Here is a 23,787-nt window from a genome sequence, read left to right on the forward strand (position 1 = left end):
TTTAATAACTAGTTCTTCAATCTCATTCAATGATCGCTAAATATATAAATGAGAACTGTTTTTTTATAAAAAAAAAAAAAGTTGTATCCATGAGGAGCTCTTACAGGAAGTCAGAGAGGGTCGTTTTTCTCATTGGTCACTGACGTCAGTGTTTGAATAACTCGTTCTTAATGTTCAATCTCATTCAATGAAGCTAAATGTATGAATGAGAATGGTTTGTTTTGTCTGTTGTGCACAGATGCAAGCAGTGGGTGGAAAACTGTCATGGCAAGGATCTTGAAGATAAAACACCTGACCAGCTGAACAGACACTACAGACTTTGTGCTAAGCAATTTGAACCATCAGTGATTTGTAAAGCAGTAAGTGATACTGATGCAATTTGCTTAGCATTTGTTTTGGCCTAGCTGAAACGTTTAACATTTGAAATTGATGTAGTTGAACAGAGATGTGTACTTATTTAGTGCTACACACACCCATCAAATAGGTAGTTTAATAAATCGTTCATATTTCCAGAGTTCCTACAGGACAAGGTTGGTGTGGCATTATCCTTCAGCCATCTTTGATTTATCAAGCCAGCTCAATAAGCCACAGAGTAGGCAACACGAGGATTAAAGAGCTGGTAGGGGTTTCTTTTCCATTTAACAAATCTCTAGTCATACTCAATGTATTGAAATCAAACAGCTTGTTATTGTTTCTCTTGCTATTATATTCTACAGAGTGAAGATGAAGCAAGGCAAATGAAATTGAGGAAAAGTAAGTTGTGCATCTTATGTTGAGGCTGTTTCAATGTACAGTGTATTCAAACCCCTTGACTTTTCCACATTTTGTTGCATTAGCCTTATTCTAAAATGATTACATTTATTTTGTTTCCTCAATCTACACAATACCCCATAATGAGAGCAAAAACAGGTTTTTAGAAATGTTTGCAAATTTATTTAAAATAAAACTGAAATATCACATTTAAATAAGTATTCGGACTCTTTACTCAGTACTTTGTTGAAGCAACTTCAACAGCGATTACAGCCTCGAGTCTTCTTGGGTATGACGCTACAAGCTTGGCACACCTGTATTTGAGGAGTTTCTCCCATTCTTTCTCTGCAGATTCTCTCAAGCTCTGTCAGGTTGGATGGGGAGCGTCGCTGTACAGCTATTTACAGATCTCTCCAGAAATGTTTGATCGGTTCAAGTCCGGGCTCTGGATGGGCCACTCAAGGACAGAGACTTGTCCCAAAGCCACTCCTGTGTTGTCCTGTTGGAAGGTGAACCTTCGCCCCTGTCTGAGGTCCTGAGCACTCTGGAGCAGGTTTTCATCAAGGAGCTCTCTGTACTTTGCTCCGTACATCTTTCCCTCAATCCTGACTTGTCTCCCTGCCACTGAAAAACATCCCCATAGCATGATGATTATGCTGCCACCACCACCGTGTTTCACCGTAGGGATGGTGCCAGGTTTCCTCCAGACGTGATGCTTGGCATTCGGGCTAAAGAGTTCAATCTTGGTTTCATCAGACCAGAGAATCTTGTTTTTCATGATCCTTTAGGTGCCTTTTGGTAAATTCTAAGCGGGCTGTCATGTGCCCTTCACTGAGGAGTGGCTTCCATCTGGCCACTGTATTGGCCTGATTGGTGGAGTGCTGCAGAGATGGTTGTCCTTCTGGAAGGTTCTCCCATCTCCAGAGGAAATCTGGAGCTCTGTCAGAGTGACCATCAGGTTCTTGGTCACCTCTTTGACCAATGCCCTTCTCCACTGATTGCTCAGTTTGGCCTGGTGACCAGCTCTAGGAAGAGTCTTGGTGGTTCCAAACGTCTTACATTTAGGAATGATGGAGGCCACTGTGTTCTCGGGGACCTTCAAATCTGCAGATTTTTTTTGGTACCCTTCCCCAGATCTGTGCCTCGACACAATCTTGTCTCTGTGCTCTATGGACAATTCCTTCAACCTCATGGCTTGGTTTTTGCTCTGACATTCACTGTCAACTGTGGGACCTTTATATAGACAGGTTTTTGCCTTTCCAAATAATGTCCAATCAATTGAATTTACCACAGGTGGACTCCAATAAAGTTGCAGTAACACCAAGGAAGATCAAAGGAAACGATGCACCTGAGCTTAATTTCGAGTCTCATAGCAAAGGGTCTGAATACTTATTTAAATATGCTATTTTTTATTTGTAATACATCAACAACAAAAAATATAACACCTCTTCTCTTTGTCATTATGGGGAATTGGGTGTAAATTGAGGGGGGGATTATTTCAATTTTAGAATAAAGCTGTAACATAAAATGTGGATACAGTCAAGGGGTCTGAATACTTTCTGAATGCTTTGCAATGCAATAATATTCTAGGTTTAAATTGAATGACTAGTATGGATGTATTTCCCTTTTCATCATGAGACAATGCCCTATCACTGAGGCTAGGTAACACGGTCACCACCGATTAAATCCATGATTATCGAAAACTTCAACAAGCATTTCTCAATGGCTGGCCATGCCTTCCTCCTGGCTACTCCAACCTCGGGCCAACAGCCCCCCCCCCCCCCGCAGCTACTCGTCCAAGCCTCTCCAGCTTCTCCTTTACCCAAATCCAGATAGCAGATGTTCTGAAAGAGCTGCAAAACCTGGACCCGTACAAATCAGCTGGGCTTGACAATCTGGACCCTCTATTTCTGAAACTATCTGCCGCCATTGTCGCAACCCCTATTACCAGCCTGTTCAACCTCTCTTTCATATCGTCTAAGATCCCCAAGGATTGGAAAGCTGATGCAGTCATCCCCCTCTTCAAAGGGGGAGACACCCTGGACCCAAACTGTTACAGACCTATATCCATCCTGCCTATCTAAGGTCTTCGAAAGTCAAGTCAACAAACAGGTCACTGACCATCTCGAATCCCACCGTACCTTCTCCGCTGTGCAATCTGGTTTCCGAGACGGTCACGGGTGCACCTCAGCCACGCTCAAGGTACTAAACGATATCATAACCGCCATCGATAAAAGACAGTACTGTGCAGCCGTCTTCATCGACCTGGCCAAAGCTTTCGACTCTGTCAATCACCATATTCTTATCGGCAGACTCAGTAGCCTCGGTTTTTCTAATGACTGCCTTGCCTGGTTCACCAACTACTTTGCAGACAGAGTTCAGTGTGTCAAATCGGAGGGCATGTTGTCCAGTCCTCTGGCAGTCTCTATGGGGGTGCCACAGGGTTCAATTCTCGGCCTGACTCTTTTCTCTGTATATATCAATGATGTTGCTCTTGCTGCGGGCGATTCCCTGATCCAACTCTACGCAGACGACACCATTCTGTATACTTCTGGCCCTTCCTTGGACACTGTGCTATCTAACCTCCAAACGAGCTTCAATGCCATACAACACTCCTTCCGCTGCCTCCAACTGCTCTTAAACGCTTGTAAAAACAAATGCATGCTTTTCAACCGTTCGCTGCCTGCTTTCAACCGTTCGCTGCCTGTATGCTCTAGTCGGCTGGTCCTCGCTACATATTTGTCACCAGACCCACTGGCTCCAGGTCATCTACAAGTCCATGCTAGGTAAAGCTCCGCCTTATCTCAGTTCACTGGTCACGATGGCAACACCCACCCATAGCACGCGCTCCAGCAGGTGTATCTCACTGATCATCCCTAAAGCCAACACCTAATTTGGCCGCCTTTCGTTCCAGTTCTCTGCTGCCTGTGACTGGAACGAATTGCAAAAATCTCTGAAGTTGGAGACTTTTATCTCCCTCACCAACTTCACATCTGCTATCTGAGCAGCTAACCAATCGCTGCAGCTGTACATAGTCTATCGGTAAATAGCCCACACAATTTACCTACCTCATCCCCATACTGTTTATATTTATTTACTTTTCTGTTTTTTTGCACACCAGTATCTATACCTGTACATCTGATAATTTATCACTCCAGTGTTAATCTGCAAAATTTTAATTATTCGCCTACCTCCTCATGCCTTTTGCACACAATGTATATAGACTCTTTTTTTTCCTACTGTGTTATTGACTTGTTAATTGTTTACTCCATGTGTAACTCTGTGTTGTCTGTTCACACTGCTATGCTTTATCTTGGCCAGGTCGCAGTTGTAAATGAGAACTTGTTCTCAACTAGCCTACCTGGTTAAATAAAGGTGAAATAAAAAAATATCACAGGACCCACATAAGCAAAAAGTTACACTAATCTTATTTTTAATCAATATTACTTTATTTTCCTATAGAGGACTCTGTGGACCAATCAAAGACTAGCAAAGATGATGGTGAAGGCCAAGATGACTCTGAGACAAACCACCCCCCCAGCTGACCTCTGAGGAGAAGAAGCACAGAGAATATCTCAAATCACTATTTGAAGTTTTTCTGGTGTTGGGGAAACAGAACATACCTCTGAATAGACATACTGAGGAGTGCGACGGTCTCACTCCAAGCAACTTCCAGGCATTGTTGGCGTACCGAATGAGGTGAGTGCCATATCCCCATATTCTTAAGTTTTTTTTTTTAACTAGGCCAACTGCTTGCGGGAGAAGTTTGTGGGATTCATTCCTTTTGAGGGAGATGAGGAGACCCTGATGGAGAGGCTGCTGACTGAGGTGACAACAAAAGTGGGGCTTGAATATGGACTACTGCAGAGGGCAGGCCCACTTAAGCTCCTGTTTGCATTCTTGCAAAATGAAAGCCATTGCAACCAAACTCACAGAAGTATCCCACAGCAGTGCACACACACCAAGTTCCACCTGTGCCTTGAATGTCTCACTGGCAAGTGGAGTGGCTTTGACAGGCATTCAGATTGTCATGTCTACTTTCAAGAATATTGATTATTTTTTCAACAAGTCACCTTCACTGCAATTGGAGTTGGAGAATGCCATCTCCATTTTCAATCAGGGCAATGAAGAGAATGCCAGTGATCTGAAAGAGGCCTGTCATACCAACTGGACAATGAGGCATGATACATTTGAGGTGGCAGTCGACGTTGTGGAATCTCTACTGCTCTGCGTAGATGGTGTTCATGACGATGAAGATCTGAGGTGGAATGACCAAGACACACATGATGCCTTGGAGATATCAGAGGCTCTGGCTGATTTTGAGTTTGTTGCAGCGTTGGTTGTACTGAAAAACACCATGTCATTCACAACAGCCTTCGGCAAGAACTTTCAAAGGCCTACGATAGAAGTCTACTTTGCTGCAAGCAGCTTGACCGCTGTGTTGCACTTGATGAACGAGGTCTTGGATAACATTGAGGGGTACCATGATTTCTACCTACTTGAGAAAGCACCGCCCAGAAGCTGGAACAGAAATCCAGCCCGAGAGCTACTTCAAAGAGCACCTGACTGCTCCAGTGGTGAGCCAGGTCATCAAAGAACTGAACAACCTCTTTTCTGAGAACCACCTTAACGCCCTGAGATATTTGACGCTCGTCCCTGCTGTCATGGGGCAGCTGAAATTCAACATGTCTGAAGATAACAACGTGGAGATGTACAGGAACGACCTTCCCAACGCAGACACTCCCCCTGCTGAGCTTCACTGCTGGAGGGTGAAGTGGAAGCATAGGGGCAAGGTAACCCTGCCCTTCACCGTCCATGAGACGCTGCAGTTTTGCTGAAGTGAAGTTCTTCCCCAATGTGCATTCTTGAGGGTGCTCAGCAACCTGCCAGTCCTGGGCCTTGAGGATGTCGACGGCAATGCTTCTCGTAAACGTTTTCAGATGTACCTGCAGAACACACCTGACAAACACAGATTCCAAGAGTCTGGCATTTCTAAACATACATTATAATGCCAGACATGACCTGGACTTTATGGTTGATAGTTACGTTAAGATGTACCCTCACAATGAAAGTTAAATCCAATTAATTTCATGACCCTAATGAGCAAGAATGCCAGCCTGTTGACTTGTTCTTGTATAAATTGTAGTCTGTCTTCAGCATTTGTGACGAGCTGACCTCTTACTTATTGGATGTTTGATATGTTGACTTGAAACCACTTATTTTGGCTGTATAAAGTTGATCAATGACCATTGCAAGTTTGAGGGAATCATTAGATTTAGTATGCACCAAAACACTTAGTTTCAACTAAAGTTTTTTGTGATTTGAATGTATGTATAGGTCATTTAAAAATTTATGCAACTGGTTATGTAAATTACAGAACTGAAAATGTATTCTTATTACATAAGTCTTCTGGAAGTACTTTCTTCTAAGACCAATGTGCTTGAAATACAGTTACATTTGTGTCATTTAGCAGATGATCTTATCCAATGCGACTTACAGGAGCAATTAGGGTTAAGTGCCTTGCTCAAGGGCGCATCTTCAGATTTTTTTACCTAGTCGGCTTGGCGATTCGAAACCTGTTACTGGCCGAACGCCCTTAACTGTTAGGCTACCTGCTTTGATCTAAGACTGTGTTCTTTCTTGTAAAAATGATTACAAATAAAGATCAACGTTTTTGATTCAGTCTAATAAGAATTGCTATTATTGTCATACATTTATTTACACCATTTTATTGTGTGATAGCTGCATTTCTGAAATAAATTGTTGAAAATGTTTCTTTCCTCATTGACTTTGATCACACAATTCACAGTAAAGTGCATTTTTTTCCTCAATGTATGTCTGATAAGATGTAGCTTTTAATAGGCTTTTTTTGACAACCATGAACTCGTTCAGTCATCTTGTCACGTGACAAGTAGGGGTTTTATGAGGCCTCGTGGTATTCCGATATTATTTACTCGGTTGTCATATGCGGAACTTTAAAAAAATACAGCTATCAAAATACATTTGTTATTACAATCGTACTGATACGCCACTGCATACACATAGAAGGAAAAATACAAAGATATACAATTGAACACATTGTACTGAGATCAGAGATCAATGCGCTAAGCGGTGTCGATTTCCGCTTTACAAAGGTGTTCTTCCTGGTTTAGGAACACTCGGGCAACTACACCGCTCAACAAATCAACTTTTTACGGAATGAAATAATTAAATTACCTAGCTAGGTACAAAGTTAATTTAAAGACTTTGTACAAATATTAAGCTAAAGATTCAATACGGGTGGATTTCGGATTAATTGCACGATGCACGATTTATTCTGAACCAGTGAGTGCATGGATCCCAAAATGCCCAACCGCTGTGCCGCACCAAATTGTAATATCTATACAGATAAATCAGACGTCCCATTTTTCAGATTTCCATTGGACTCGGAGCGGTAAGTGCAATGTAATTGGGTTAGATGTAAATAGTGTACAATCCACTACAAACTATACTTTTTAAAGTAAAATTGGTATTCTTAATTAGCTAACTAGCTAGCTGGCTGATCCATTGAAACCTCTAGAGCTTGCTAGTTAGCATAGCTTGTGCTAACGTTGATGGTAATGGCAAAGATGGGTTGTTTGCTAGCCAGCTAGCTAGCTTGCTAAAAGGCTACATTGTGGTTAAGGAAACCGTATTAATTGCGTAACGTTAAGGGTGAATTAGAAGTATGTTTTAGTGAGAGGGTGGTCCCTGGTCATCCCTCAAAGTTATGAAAGTTATCTTTAATCTGACAACATCCTCTTCATATGTTGTACTGTAGCTAGCTAGCTAAATTGGGTAGTCAGATGAATCAAGTTGTAATACACAATTCATTGGTATCAGTGATGTAGTGGTAAAACAAAGGTGGGTAAACTATAAACTCCAGTGGGCGATCGAGATCAGACGAACCACCGATATAAACCAAAAAATTACAATTTTAGAACTGCATTGTTTGATTCCATTTTCATGCAGGTCAATAGGGAAGGCCTAATGTAATTTTATGTAGCTACACAATGCACATCAGGTCGCCCTCAGAAAAATATTTATTTGGACTGGACTCTAGGAAAGTCCAGAGAAATAGGATGTGGAGATCTTTATATTGAAATGTTATCTTTTTAATCACGTTCATGTTCTTAGTATCTCATGTGAGCTGCACTGAAATTCTGTATTGTAAAATGCCAAATAGAATACAAATAGTTGTATTCTATATGCATTTGAATAGAACATGTTATTGTGTTTGATACAATTACATATTCTCTCAGGGATCCCATTTTAAAATGCAGAGGACCCCAAGTTTGGTAACCACTGTAACCTTGCTTCCTCTCTCTGTGTGTCTACTCTGCTGCCTTCTGCATTGCAGCCTGCCTCACCCCAGTCTGCCTCACCACTGTCTCTCACTACTCGCTATAAAGCAAAGTTATTTTATGTGAATCTATGTAGCCCATCTTTTGTTAAGATTATAGCTAGCTTAATTTCAGTCAATTGCTCCTGCTGAGGTCAAGATCTGTTTAATGTTAGCTTCTAACGCCATCCTTCTAGCCAGATAGCCATCTAACTGAAATATCAGCGACTATTTGCCAGTTGTACACTCATTCTCAGAGTAGTTTTTTTTGGGGGGGGGGGATGTCTGACACCGCAGGAGTCAATGTAATTGCTCAAATATACTTAAGTATCAAAAGTATAAATCATTTAAAATTCCTTATTAAGCAAACCATGTTTAAAAAAAAAAATAGTTTACAGATGGCTAGGGGCACACTTCAACACTCCGACATAATTTACAAATGAAGCATGTCTGTTTAGTGAGTCCGCCAGATCAGAGGCAGTAGGGAGACCAGGGATGTTCTCTTGATAATGAGTGAATTTGACAATTTTCCTGTCTTGATAAGAATTCAAAATGTAAGTACTTTTGGGTGTCAGGGAAAATGTATGGAGTAAAAAGTACATTATTTTCTTTAGGAATGTAGTAAAGTAAAAGTAATCAAAAATATAAATAGTAACGTACAGATACTCCCCAAACCTACTTAAGTAAAAATACTTAAAAGTACTACCGAAGTACTTTACACCACTGGTCTGGGCTGAGGTAGTTCGTTTCACGTCTGTGCCTGGGCGGGGGGTTTGGCTTTGACAGAGTGGTGAATGAAGGTGCTTCTAACACGACAAATCCGGGGGGAGTAGGCGAACATAACGAGCATACCTGAATCATGAGTCCACTCGTCGCAGAGAGGCAGTCGCGATTTTTAACTCCGATCAAGAAAATTAACATTGTGACCGTTGATCAACGCTGGGAACGCAATAAAACGTGTGTGAGCGTTAATTAACGAAATAAAAATGTGCGTAAACACAAATTAAAAAGGTGCATAAACTGTGTTTACCCTCCACTAAATCCCAAATGGGTCTATATACAGCCTAAAACAATGCTTGCACAATCGTGTACATGTTCCTACAAGCCAGAATGTTGAATAAATTACATTTAAACTTACTCTACGTATTGTCTGCACGGTTTGTCCTTCCCCTGCTTGAAATTTGAGATCAAATATCCACAGCAAAGTAGCTAGTTATTGTTTACCAAACTTTTTAGAGGGTGGGTAGGTATAGATGGGTAAGCTGACAACGTCACGAAACAATGCGCATGCTTCAGTGGAGCAGAAGTCCGTGAGTTGTTGTGATTCTGGATGGCCAGATGGCTACAACAATGACAAACTGCCATGTGGGAAATCGTGGCTCGTTTCATCTTGTTTTTGATACCATGTCTTGTTTTGAGGTATTTTTACGGTTTCATATCAATACTAATAGCTAGCAAACCAACAACTATAACAATGTATTTGAGACAGGTGCACATGTATGTTTTCAATAAGCATTGGATACAAAATATAGTTAAAAATCTAAGCCAACCCCGTCTGTTTTGCCCTATAGTTGCGCATGCGTCGGTTTTGTTGCTGAACAACCAAACCGTCTATAGGGGTCGCCAGCTTGTAGTCCTAAAAAACATTAGTTCAGCCATTCCTATGGGGAAAGTAGGATTTTATGATAACCTCAGACCTTATGTTTAACACAGGCTTGCGAGATCTTATACGTTTTGTTCTATGACATTATCAGTCAGTCAGTTAACATGATCTTTATGATTTATGAATCCTTTTTGTGCTTTTACATTTTTTTTTACATAAATGCTGCAAAATTCACAGTGACAGCTGATGAAGATTTATCTGCGAACAAAATGTATAAGATCTCTGAAGCTTGTTTACTACAGACCATCTTTTTTGGCATTTAACCAAAAACTCAATTTCCCCATAGGTTTTGTCCAACGAACCATGGGGAATTAGCCATTACTATTGCTCTCTATATGACTCATTCTGCACCAAGGTAAAGTTTGTTTTATATTGGATGTTTGGTTTTCTCTTGTCAATAGCTATTGAACAAGGCATGCCAGGGCAAGTTGTATATTCTGTATCAGGGAAGGATGGAGAACAATCTGTCTTCGATAAAATATTTTTGACAATTAAAATCCAAATAAGAAAATGTAAATTCACAGGTTTGTTCTCCATCCTTCCCTGATTCAGAATATACCATTTTCATTGTCATGGCATGCTTGGTTCAATAGCTATTGACAAGAGAACTGAATCCAATAACATTTTATTGGTCACATATGTCATACGACAGGTGTAGACTTAAGTGAAATGCTTACATACGAGCCCATCCCCAACAGTGCAGAGTTAAAAAGTAAGACAAATATTTGCTCAATAAAAAAGGAAATAGCAACACAATAACAAGACTATATACAAGGAGTTTTGAGTGTATTTAAAACTAACTTTACTTTGGTGCCGAACCATATACCTACCGGCTTTCTAAGAAGTTCTGTAAACAATACTTTCCCGTGGATATTTTGTCTACATTTTTGGGCAGGTGAAGGACAAATCGTACACACAACCAGTAAAGTTTAAATGTAATTTTATTCAACATTCTGACCTGTAAGGAACATTTACATGATTTTGAAGGCATGAGTTTCCGGCTGTAAATACAAATGTTGCATTACAGCTTGTTTAATCAGACTAGCTAGCAGGCTATCTAGCTTTGATATAGCAGGTTACACCCCCTCCCTATGTTGACGATAGTCCAAATACACTCACAGGCCAGTTTATTAGGTACACCACCCTCTTCAGGGAAATTGTTCTCTCCTACTGACAGTGAGTCACTTGACTGTAGCTTGCTATATAAAGTAGGCAAACAGGCATCAAGCTTTAAGTTATGGTTCGATTGAACTTTATGGGCAAAACTAATGACCTAAGCGACTTTGAGCGTGGTATGATCGTCAGTGCCAGGCACGCTGGTTCCAGTATCTTAGAAACGTCTGACCTCTTGTGCTTTTCACGCACGACAGTGTCTAAAGTTGACCGAGAATGGTATGACAAACAAAAAAAACATCCAGTCAGCGGCAGTCCTGTGATCGAAAAACAGCTTGTTAATGAGAGGTCAAAGGAGAAGGGCAAGAATCATGCGGGCAACAAATAGGCAAATAATGGCGCAGTGCAACAGTGGTGTGCAGAACGGCATCTCGGAACGCACAGCTGGTTGATCCTTGTCATGGGTGAGCTATTGCAGCAGACGACCACGCCGGGTTCCACTCATATCCGCTAAAAAACAAGAAGTGGCTCCAGTGAGCATGCGATCATCTAAATTGGACGATTGAGGAGTGGAAAAACATTGCCTGGTCCGACGAATCCCGTTCACTGTTGCATAATGCTTATGGCAAAGTCAAGATTTGGTGTAAGCAGCATGAGTTCATGACCCCATCCTGCCTGGTGTTAACGATACAGGCTGGTGGCAGTGGTGTGCTGGTGAGGATATTTTCCTGGAACACGTTAGGTCTCTTGAAACATTGGGTTCCACGACCCAAATAATTCAGGCTGTTCTGTAGGCAAACCGGGGTCCAACCTGGTACTAGATGGGTGTACCTAATAAAATGCATGTTGAATCAATGCATCAAGTGTGTGAGCGTCATGAATATAAGCTCCCCGAAAATGGTAATTCAAAATTTTACCTTACAGAAGTCAGGGCAGGCCTAGCCCCACAAGTTTGTCATGTATACAGTTAATAACTGTAAGCACAGTTATTTTAACCATAACATTGTCTTAACATTGTAGAAGCCTACCAGCCGCAAGATGGCGCCATTATTCCTTTTACATTGTTTGTCTTCTTACATCCGACTTTAATGTGGCCATCCGATAATACACTCACGTCCCCCATGGACCGGCTTGTACGTAAAACATCCTTCATTCAGGATTTGTCGGTTTCCTCCTTAACTCAGGTTAATGACTCGTCAGTGGGAAATTGTGTACGGTCTTAATAAAACACAATTTTCCCCGCCCGTTTTCGGATTTTCTGACAACTCCCGGATGTTACACACAGCGTCCGTTTACCCCTGTCTGAATGCGCACCACAACATCAGGAAGTAGTATTAGCCACTGTAGCATGGTGGTGGAAAATGTTTTATTAAGACAGTATACATATTTTGCCCGTTTTCTTTTCCCACTGACAAGCCATTAAATCGAGTTAAGGAGAAAACCCAACGCCTTTTCAGCCTTGAATGGAGGATGTTTTATGTACGAGCCGGTCCATGGGGGGGGACAGGTGTATTACCGGCTGGGCTCACTGTGTCGACACCTAGAGGTCGTACAACATCAGGAAGAACTATGCACTCTAAGGGTCTCTGCGCTAGAGAAGCATTGGAATTAGAGGTCAACTGCCCCTAAAAAGCAACTTCTCGTTTTGAAAACGGCATATGTGGCATTTATATGAGTCAAAACATTTATTCTAGTGTCAAAATTGACTACAAAGTGTAAATAGGATCATTTGGCAAGTGTCTTCACTGACATTTTTAACCTGTCCCTGACCAAGTCTGTAATACCTGCATGTTTCATGCTGACCACCATAGTCCCTATGCCCAAGAACGCCAAGGCAACCTGCCTAAATGACTACCAACCTGTGGCACTCTGTAGCCATGAAATGCTTTGAAAGGCTGGTCATGGCTCACATCAGCACCATCATGAGAAACCCTACAGGTTGTTGGTCAATTTCTTCAACCAATGATCAATTCTATATAATTATCGAACATACATTAGTAATGGAAAGGAAACACTCCGTTTTAAGTATTAAAATGATCCTTTAGTAATACAATTATAGGCAGAAGTTGGTACAGAGTACAGTATATGATAGCTCTCCCCAGGTTCTGCAAAATGACTAGGACATCCTGTAACTCATATAGCCTCTTCCAGTCCTCCTTGAGTGAGTTTCCCTGGCAACAACATTATAATAAATCTAACCTCCACCTGACAGCAGCAACCATCTTCTCAGCAATTAAAAGCTCAGAAGTGGGTTTGACCAAAACTTGATCTTTCATCACAAGAATAGGTTCATAACAAGGTGAACGAGTCCAAGCATCTTCTGACCGGTGGCTGTTTTCATCAGGCCTGCTGCAGCCTTGTTCTCAGAAAAGCAGTCGTATTCTCAGAATCTCAGATAGCCAGGTGGGGCCCAGACAGGAGGAGTATGTATGAACGTAAGAGGTTTCCGCCTTCTGATAATGTCTGAAGGGCACAACACTCAAACAGATGTTAATACACACACAGAGATCTCAGAGAAGAGAAGACCTTACAGTTAATCATAACACAATTTGTTAACCCTTTAAAAGGTATGAGGCCTTGGTTTAACCCTCTTCAAGATCCACAGATGACGCAATCTCAATTGCACTCCACACTGCCCTTTCCCACCTGGACAAAAGGAACACCTATGTGAAAGTGCTGTTCATTGACTACAGCTCAGCGTTCAACACCATAGTGCCCTCAAAGCTCATCACTGAGCTAAAGAACCTGGGACTAAACACCTCCCTCTCCAACTGGATCCTGGACTTCCTGACGGGCCACCCCCCAGGTGGTAAGGGTAGGCAACTTCACATCTCCACGCTGATCCTCAACACGGGAGCCACTCAGGGGTGTGTGCTTAGTCCCCTCCTGTACACCCTCGACTGTGTGGCCAAGCATGATTCCAACACCGTCATTAAGTTTGCAGACGACACGATGCTGGAAGGCCTAATCACCGACAACAATGAGAGCCTATAGGGATGAGGTCAGATACCTGTCAGTGTGGTGCCAGGACAACAACCTCTCCTTCAACGTGATCAAGACAAAGGATTGACAGTCCAGACAGGCTACTTTAGGGAACTTTCTGAATGAACATATAGGCCTATAGAGAATCCGCAAACTCACACACACAAACCGGTAAAAGGACCCTTTAATCAAAGCCACCAGCGTATGTCAGACACTAGCAAATATTTCTCCTTTCCTTAAAACGTAGGGTAACTTGGGAAAACCACTTTGTCACAATTTTTTTGAACCCTTTCCCTGGATGCAAGTAGTCTTGATCAACAAAAAATTGTTTCTGTGTCATCTCAACTTTTTAAGTCACTCCATCAAAACGATTTTGAGGTACATTGATGTAATATTTTGTCATTCAGAAAGATTTATTTATATATGTAACGGATGTGAAACGGCTAGCTAGTTAGCGGTGGTGCGCGCTAAATAGCGTTTCAATCGGTGACGTCACTTGCTCTGAGACCTTGAAGTAGTGGTTCCCCTTGCAGAGCGGCTTTTGTGGAGCGATGGGTAACGATGCTTCGTGGGTGACTGTTGTTGATGTGTGCAGAGGGTCCCTGGTTCGCGCCCGGGTATGGGCGAGGGGACGGTCTAAAGTTATACTGTTACATACAGTACCAGTCAAAAGTTTTGACGCCTACTCATTCAAGGGGTTTTCTTTATTTTTACTATTTTCTACATTGTAGAAGAATAGTGAAGATATCAAAACTATGAAATAACACATGGAATCATGTAGTAAGCAAAAAAGTATTAAACAAATTACAGTACAGTACAGATGCATGATGAAATTCGTTACCACAATGCTGTTACTGGGTGTAGGTCCACTTCACCTACTGTAGTTCAATAACCAAAATATTTTTTTCTCAAACCAAAGGTTTCATATAATAGCTGACACTTCATTCCATCTGCAGACATATTTGTATCTTAGTTCTGAGCAGATTTAAGATTTGAGGGAAAACTTGGTCATGCAAAAAACTGAGAATGTCCCGAAATTCTGTCCTGAAATTCTGTTACCTAACTTTGCATCTGCACAGTTCTTCCATTAAATGCGTTTTTGTAAAAATGTCTATGTAAATTGTATTAAAAGTAGGCCTTGTTCAACTTTGAAATAAATGTTTTTGTTTGGCATTTTGTGTGAAAAAAATCAATCTCAGTGTAAATCCATTACCGTGGTTTACGGTAGTAGACCTACCTTCCATGTCGCTAAACAGTCACAAGACGGTTTGCTAGTGATATGCAGATAGACCTTTTCATCGGTCTATAACATGGGGGCAGGCCTATCCTTATTGCAGTTTTGAAATCTAATCCTGTGAATTTTTCCTTTCAGATGTAAACAATGGTTAAATAATTGTCATCGATCTGACTTGGAGCCAAAAACCCCTGAGGAGTTACACAATTCCTTCCAAATTTGTGCAAATCATTTTGAGCCTTCCTTGATTTGTCGTGACGTAAGTATTATTATTTACTGAAGAAACCAGTTATCAAGGGCTGAGAATTGCCAGGGACCTAGCAATAGTATATTATCACGATACTTAGGTGCCTATACGAGTAATATTGCAACGCTCCCAATTCTATATATATTGCAATTCGATCCTGCGATTTGATGTTGCAAACATATTGATGCAAACAGAATATATTCTATCTTAATTCTGAGCAGATTAAGATTTTGGGGGGAAAACTTCTGCTCAATATCTGTCTGCTGCAGAGAGATGAGAGAGCATGAGAACATGTGTTTTGATCAGTCATGGAAATAAGTGTTGAAAACATGTTATTGGCTCACTTTTTTTTAAAGATGGAGAACAAGCTATAGGAGGTACGACTGACTAACGCTACCTATGTTTGTTTGTTTTTTACAAATTGATGCCTGGAGTCAAAGTATTGATATAATATTGTCCAAAATAAAATGTTGATATGTAAATATAGATTTCCCTCCCATCACTAGTTACAGTGCATCCTGAAAGTATTCAGACCCCTTCCCTTTTTCTACAGCCTTATTCTAAAATTGATGAATTAAAATGTTTCCTTCATCAATCTACACACAGTACCCCATAATGACAAAGTGAAAACAGGTTTTTAGAAATGTTTGCGAATGTATTAAAAATTATAACGGATACCTTATTTACATAAGTATTCAGACCCTTTGCTGTGAGACTCAAAATTGAGCTCAGGTGCATCCTGTTTCCATTGATCATCCTTGAGAGGTTTCTACAACTTGATTGGAGTCCACTTGTGGTAAATACAATTGATTGGACATGATTTGGAAAGGCACACACCTGTCTATACAGTGGGGCAAAAAAAGTATTTAGTCAGCCACCAATTGTGCATGTTCTCCCACTTAAAAAGATGAGAGAGGCCTGTAATTTTCATCATAGGTACACTTCAACTATGACAGACAATATGAGAGAAAAAAATCCAGAAAATCACATTGTAGGATTTTTAATGAATTTATTTGCAAATTATGGTGGAAAATAAGTATTTGGTCAATTACAAAAGTTTATCTCAATACTTTGTTATATACCCTTTGTTGGCAATGACAGAGGTCAAACGTTTTCTATAAGTCTTCACAAGGTTTTCACACACTGTTGCTGGTATTTTGGCCCATTCCTCCATGCAGATCTCCTCTAGAGCAGTGATGTTTTGGGGCTGTTGCTGGGCAACACGGACTTTCAACTCCCTCCAAATATTTTCTATGGGGTTGAGATCTGGAGACTGGCTAGGCCACTCCAGGACCTTGAAAGGCTTCTTACGAAGCCACTCCTTCGTTGCCCAGGCGGTGTGTTTGGGATCATTGTCATGCTGAAAGACCCAGCCCCGTTTCATCTTCAATGCCCTTGCTGATGGAAGGAGGATTTCACTCAAAATCTCACGATTCATGGCCCCATTCATTCTTTCCTTTACACGGATCAGTCGTCCTGATCCCTTTGCAAAAAAACAGCCCCAAAGCATGATGTTTCCACCCCCATGCTTCACAGTAGGTATGGTGTTCTTTGGATGCAACTCAGCATTCTTTGTCCTCCAAACACGACGAGTTGAGTTTTTACCAAAAAGACATGTACTGGCTTAAGCAGGGGGACACGTCTGGCACTGCAGGATTTGAGTCCCTGGCGGCGTAGTGTGTTACTGATGGTAGGCTTTGTTACTTTGGTCCCAGCTCTCTGCAGGTCATTCACTAGGTCCCCCCGTGTGGTTCTGGGATTTTTGCTCACCGTTCTTGTGATCATTTTGACCCCACGGGGTGAGATCTTGCGTGGGGCCCCAGATCGAGGGAGATTATCAGTGGTCTTGTATGTCTTACATTTCCTAATAATTGCTCCCACAGTTGATTTCTTCAAACCAAGCTGCTTACCTATTGCAGATTCAGTCTGCCCAGCCTGGTGCAGGTCTACAATTTTGTTTCTGGTGTCTTTTGACAGCTCTTTGGTCTTGGCCATGGTGAAGTTTGGAGTGTGACTGTTTGAGGTTGTGGACAGGTGTCTTTTATACTGATAACAAGTTCAAACAGGTGCCATTAATACAGGTAACGAGTGGAGGACAGAGGAGCCTCTTAAAGAAGAAGTTACAGGTCTGTGAGAGCCAGAAATCTTGCTTGTTTGTAGGTGACCAAATACTTATTTTCCACCATAATTTGCAAATAAATTCATTAAAAATCCTACAATGTGATTTTCTGGATTTTTTTTTCTAATTTTGTCTGTCATAGTTGAAGTGTACCTATGATGAAAATTACAGGCCTCTCTCATCTTTTTAAGTGGGAGAACTTGCACAATTGGTGGCTGACTAAATACTTTTTTGCCCCGCTGTATAAGGTCCCACAGTTGACCGTGCGTGTCAGAGCAAAAACCAAGCCATGAGGTTGAAGGAATTGTCCGTAGAGCTCCGAGAGAGAATTGTGTTGAGGCACAGATCTGGGGAAGACTACCAAAAACTTCTGCTGCATTGATGGTCCCCAAGAACACTGGCCTACATCATTCTGAAATGGAACAAGATTGGAACCACCAAGACTCTTCCTAGAGCTAGCTGCCCGGCCAAACTGAGCAATCAGGGGAGAAGGGCCTTGGTCAGGGAGGTGACCAAGAACCTGATGGTTTCTCTGACAGCTCCAAAGTTCCTCTGTGGAGATGGTTGTCCTTCTGGAAGATTCTCCCATCTCTGCAGCATTCCACCAATCAGGCCTTTTACCGCAGTAAAAGGCACATGTCAGGAACATCTCTGGAGAGACCTGAAAATAGCTGTGCAGCGACGCTCCCCATCTAACCTGACAGAGCTTGAGAGGATCTGCACAGTAATGGGAGAAACTCCCCAAATACAGGTTTGCCAAGCTTGCTGCGTCATACCCAAGAAGACTCGTGGCTGTAATCGCTGCCCAAGGTGCTTCAATAAAGCACCGAGTAAAGGGTTTGAATTCTTATGTAAATGTGATATTTCAGTTTTTTTATTCTTAAGAAATGTGCAACATTTAAAAAAAATCTGTTTTTGATTTGTCATTATGGGGTATTTTGTGAGGATTGATGAGGGGGGAAAACTATTGAATCAATTTTAGAATTCGGCTGTAACGTAACAAAATGTGGAAAAAGTCGAGGGGTCCGTAAACTTTCCAAGTCGAGGGGTCCGAATGGCAAAAAACCCCATTAATTTTACGTTTTCAGTCAGTTATATTGTTCAGGAATAGGGCGGAGTCTTGAGTTACAGATGACCTGTTCAGGTGGTGACTCATCTATGCATTAGCAAATAGCCTACATCCCAAACCCGGTCAATGGGTCTATGTCATACTATGTATGGCCGACCCTGTAAAACGACACATTTCACTGCACCTTGTGTTATGTACATTGCTCTCAGAATAAAATATCTTGCACACTAGAAATAGTGTCTTGTCACATTCTTAGGGGAATCAAAAACTATTGTAGAATAGGTTTCCCACATACTGTGTGACATGATGTGTAAGTCATATAGACCTTTGTTGGGACTAGCTTAATCATTAGGTCTATCTGAAGACCACTAGTAGGTCTGTATTAAAAGGTCATGCTTCTCCTTGTGGGTTCTTACTCTCAGGCATGCAAAAGAGTGGCATTGAAATTGTTATAATTATTTGCTTGTTTCTTTTCCAGAGCACTTTAAGAACATCCTTGAAAGAGGGTGCTATTCCAACCAGATTTGATTTTACAAGCCATTTGAACAATCCATCAGGCCACAACCGGAATAAAAGAATAAGAGAACCTGTAAGTATTGTCACGTTTAAAACACACAAGTGGTTTAGAGTGTCCCTTATAAGGTCATGACCCTGAATGTTGTACCCAATATAGTCATCATAACCTGATCTCAGTAAGTGTATAATCTGATACTATTGCATTAATTCCAGTTTACATCTAAGTATGTCTTTAATCCATTTAGGCTGAGGCAGAGCTTGCATCCTTGAAGAAAGCTAAAGGGGATTGGTTTGGTAAATCTATTTCTTCTCATTTGTTGTTTGTTTTACCATAAGAATAAAATATTTCCATATTTGGCCACTCGCTGCAAAATTATATATATTTTCCTACCAGAAATTACATGTAATTGGGTAGCAACTAGTAGTGCATAGTAATGTGGTCTGTATTGTCATAGGCTATATGTTAAGTTAGGAAAGTACACCTTTTGATAGGGTATTTGTAGAAACACTTTTTTTCAATTTCTTGTCCATGTTTTCTCCTTTACTACAGAAGATGATGCTCCATCTGAGGTGAAAGATAAGCCAGGAGAGAATAGTGCAACATGTGATTTACAGCAAGAGGAACAAAAGAGAGAGGATGTCGCTAACTCCAAAGCAAAGGAAATCCTTAAAGTCTACTTTAAGGAAACCCTTGCCTTCACTGGATTCAGCATAGGGAACGATGCAAACCCCAACACAGATGAACCGATGGGAGACCACAGAGGACAACAGTCTCTCAACCCCATCTGTGTTGAAAAAATCGACCAGAAAGAAGTCCTCCAGTTCAGCGAGGACCTCATGCGGGAGGAGATACGGAACAGTTTGAGGTTGGCACGCTTTTTCTCCATCCTGCTTCAAGATGTGACAAACATCGAGGGAAAAGATCAGATCCCAGTTTTCATCAGGTCCGTCACTGTGGCAGGTTTCCCTCAGAAACACCTCATGGGTTTCCTGCCCTGTTATGCAGATGCTGAGGGCCTGTTTTACATGCTGCTCTCAGAAATCCGGAATAAGTGGGGGCTGCGGATGGAGCATTGTCGAGGACTCACCTACCTGACCACAGGTGGTTTATGTCAGAAAATGAAGGATCTCACCAGCAGGATTCTGCAGGAGTTTCCTCAGGTAGTGCTAGCACCTAGTGACCCATATGCCTTTAACATGTGGCTAATCCGCTCCATGCCCATACCTTATATCCAGAAGGTTGTGAACACAGTGGAGGAGGTTGCCAAAATAATTAGAGGATCCCCAGATCTTTGGGAAAGACTGGAGGTGAAAATCAAGTCTTCATACAGCCACATTAAAGGTGAAGTGGACAGGATCATAGAGGCTTCCCAGAACACCTGGGAGTATGGTGTTGATGCCTTCCAGACCATGTTGGACATTCTTGAACCATTCCTCGCCTGCATCAACGAGGTGTGCTCGGCTGCGAACGCAGACACCGCTACTTGTGAGCAGATGGCCAAGCTCAAGCCGATCCTGAAGAACTTCAATTTCATTATCACCCTGGTTGTTCTGAAGAATACCCTCTGTTGCGTGAGTATCCTCAACCCGAGTCTCAGGGGAGCCATCAGCATCAGCAGCACCTTGCAGTACACAATCTCCAACGCCTTAAAGCTGGTCAACAAACATCTGCAGGAGATTGCAATATTCCACAGGAAGTGGTTTTCTGATGCAGTGGGTAGGGCTAAGAAGCTGGGAGTGGAGGTTGCTAGGCCGGATGAGAGCTCACCTGAGACTGGCGAGGCAGTTGCAACTGAAACCCCTCTGGAGGATTTCTACAGAGAGACTCTGAGCAGGCAGATCTTACAGTACCTTGTTGCGGAGGTAAAGAGGGTGTTCAGCACGGAGATGGTACGGATTCTGAGATGGCTCTCATTGGTGCCGTCTTACATGGCTGACCACAATTTCAGTATCCGCAGGGATAAAGTGGCGGACGCAAACTTGAACAACCTCGCTCGGCCCGACACGTTTTACGATGAGCTTGGTTGCTGGGAGGTGAAGTGGAGACATGCCAGCAAGCGGAGGATCCTGCCCACAACAGTGTTTGCAACATTGAAAATCCCAGACATTGCATTTTACCCAAATGTGCAGAGCCTGCTGAGAGTTTTGGGCACCATCCCCTGTGTGAACGCAGAGGCAGACGTGTATGGGCAGTACAACATGGTGCTGGAGCGGTACCAGTCTTACCTGAAAGCCACACCGGAGGATAAGAGACTGTGCAACATGGCATTTGTCTATGTCAATCAAGACGTGCACTTCAATGTGGAAGACATGGTTGAGTCCTATGTGGAGAAGCATATTGACATATTGCAGTTTTTGCATATGGTAAGTTTATTTAAATATAACAGTTATTGTGTTCTTGTTGTTTTTAAAGTCTTTGCGCCGCAATCAAATAAACTGAAGATTTCAAATCATTTGAAAAACTAAACAAAATTAAAGAACTGTAAATGGATGTTGGATATTTCTTAACTTGTTTTCTTACTAATATTTGCATTTGTAGGTTTCAGTTACTGAACAAAAACGTTATTTTGCTAATGCTTTTATTTTCTGTTCATAGGATGATGAGGTAATAGAGATGCAGCCTGACGCTGGTAAGGAAGTACAATTATTAATATAATAATTGTATAATATTTATTGCAGTATTGTGTAAATATCAAAATATTTGCATTAATACCTATGTTTTATTAATTATTCCTTCTTGGCTCATGCTCTTCACTGCTTTATTTCAGAACCTGTCTCTGAGAATGATGGGAATCACACTCTGAAAGAGAATGTACAAGAAACACAAGAAGAACCACAGGACATACCCTCTGAGATGGAGACCGAGAGAGTGGGGCAACCGAAACTCCCAGCCACAGAAACTAATAAGGAGGCACTCAAATCTGCTCTGCAGGTTGCTGTGACAGCTGCATATAACAGCCAGAGCAGACAGCCTGGTGAGGCCTCTGCTGAACAGGATGGTGAGGTGGAAGACTCATTGAAGTATGTGTCGAAGTCTGAGATGGAAGAAGTTCTCAGAGTATGCGAGGATGCTGTCAGGGAGGGAATTCTTGTGGAGGTGGGCACTTCCTTTTTTTCTCTGTTCATCGACCGCGTTGTGAAGTTAGGGGAGAAAAAACATCTTCCTCTCTTCCTCAGGTTTGTGGACAGTTTTGATGTCATGCGATTGGAGCTCATGGGATTTCTGGATGTGGATCTTGACTGTGATGCCATGTCAGAGCGCATATTGGAAATTGTCACCAAAGAGTGGCATCTCAATTTGTGTTACTGCAGAGGTCAGGCCTACCTAGGGTCCGGTGATGTCTCCTACAAGCTGAAAGCATTTGCCTGCAAAATCCAAGAAAAGTACCCCCTTGCAATATGCACACACTGCTCTTGTTACTCATTTAACATATGGTGGTCAAAATCCACCCCTGTGTCATCAGTCAAACGGGCCCTGGATGTTTTTGAAGAGGTTTTGATGTTTTTTGGGAGCATGCCTATGCTTGAGAAACAACTGGATCATGTCATTGCATTTGGTCTTAGGGAAAGCTATGAAAAGGTTCAAGAGCTGCAGGGGAAGTTCTGTACCGTCTGGCAGGAGAAGCATGATTCCTATGAAGTTTTTGTGCAGATGCTGGAGCCCCTTGTCGAATGTTTGGAGAAAATCAAGAGCAACCCACAGAGGTGGAAATCCTCATTCTCTCTAAAAGCTGGAGCACTGCTGCGTTTGATAAGGGACTTTGATTTTATTGTGCCCATGGTAGCCCTGAAGAACACCTCGTCCTTCACCAGGGAACTGAGTGCAGGACTCCAGAAGGATCATTTCAGTGCAGCATCCCAACTCTGCCAGATCAGTGGTATAGTGGCTACTCTTAACAGGGTCAAAACAAACATCAAAGTATTTCACCAGAATTGGTTTGATGAAGCTTGTGCGCTCGCCCAGAGTCTAGGTGTGCAGATAAAAGTGCCTGATAATTCCTCTGCGTCCAGGGATAGCATGATGAAACCAGCTCTGTATTACAAAGATGCACTAAGTGTGCCCCTAGTGGACAACCTCACCAATGCTGTTAAGGATCATTTCTCTGAGGACCACAAGGAGGCCCTAAACTTCCTCTCCCTGGTTCCCTGCTCTGTGACTGTGAGTTACATGTTTGAGATCCTAAGGTCAAAGCCTCCTCTCTACGCCAGTGATCTGCCTGACTCCGACAACTTCTTCACCGAGTTGTGCTGCTGGAGGGTGAAGTGGAAGACCAAAGTTGCATCCGTGACCATCCCAGACACCATCTTTCAGACTCTCCGTCTGCCACTCATGCAGTACTTTGGGAACATCAACACACTGCTGAGGATCATGTCTGTGCTACCCAGCACAGTACTGGAGAACTGTGGGGAAGTGATGCGCCACAAGATGTTCCAGGAATACCTGAGGAACACCAGCCCCAAGGACAGGTCCCCATGTCTGGCCATGCTGCAGGTGGGAACCAACTTCAGCAGAGATCTGGACCGGATGGTGACTAAGTGCTTGAAGGTCACTCCCCAGGCTTTAGAGGGCATCTGCTTGGTAAGTTTTCACTGTTTAAATAAATGTCCATGATTATTACTTTGTCTAATACGTTAAACCTATGTAGTCTTCTTAAACCTATGTAGTCTTTCAGAGCAGCCTATACTGAAATGTTGTCATTTTAAAATAAATGATTTCCTTTTAATGTCTTTTTG

At 42.1% G+C, this 23,787-nt stretch overlaps 1 protein-coding gene and 1 pseudogene across 1 annotated transcript in view; both read left to right on the forward strand.

Annotated features, from left to right (window-relative positions):
- The first annotated feature begins 247 nt into the window (after nucleotides 1-247).
- LOC139422451 (uncharacterized) overlaps nucleotides 248-23,787 on the forward strand; it is a 34,819-nt gene continuing 11,279 nt past the window's right edge. The window contains exons 1-10 of the mRNA XM_071173626.1: nucleotides 248-359; nucleotides 514-619; nucleotides 717-753; nucleotides 4,213-4,449; nucleotides 15,241-15,361; nucleotides 19,016-19,126; nucleotides 19,299-19,347; nucleotides 19,604-21,417; nucleotides 21,650-21,683; nucleotides 21,822-23,632. Of these exons, the coding sequence (XP_071029727.1) occupies nucleotides 4,445-4,449; nucleotides 15,241-15,361; nucleotides 19,016-19,126; nucleotides 19,299-19,347; nucleotides 19,604-21,417; nucleotides 21,650-21,683; nucleotides 21,822-23,632 (3,945 nt within the window). The 5' untranslated portion in view covers nucleotides 248-359; nucleotides 514-619; nucleotides 717-753; nucleotides 4,213-4,444. The remainder of the gene's footprint in view (nucleotides 360-513; nucleotides 620-716; nucleotides 754-4,212; nucleotides 4,450-15,240; nucleotides 15,362-19,015; nucleotides 19,127-19,298; nucleotides 19,348-19,603; nucleotides 21,418-21,649; nucleotides 21,684-21,821; nucleotides 23,633-23,787) is intronic.
- LOC139421781 (52 kDa repressor of the inhibitor of the protein kinase-like) lies at nucleotides 4,495-6,520 on the forward strand (annotated as a pseudogene).

Source organism: Oncorhynchus clarkii, chromosome 12, assembly GCF_045791955.1.
Source record: "Oncorhynchus clarkii lewisi isolate Uvic-CL-2024 chromosome 12, UVic_Ocla_1.0, whole genome shotgun sequence".
NCBI classification, from domain to species: Eukaryota; Metazoa; Chordata; class Actinopteri; order Salmoniformes; family Salmonidae; genus Oncorhynchus; species Oncorhynchus clarkii.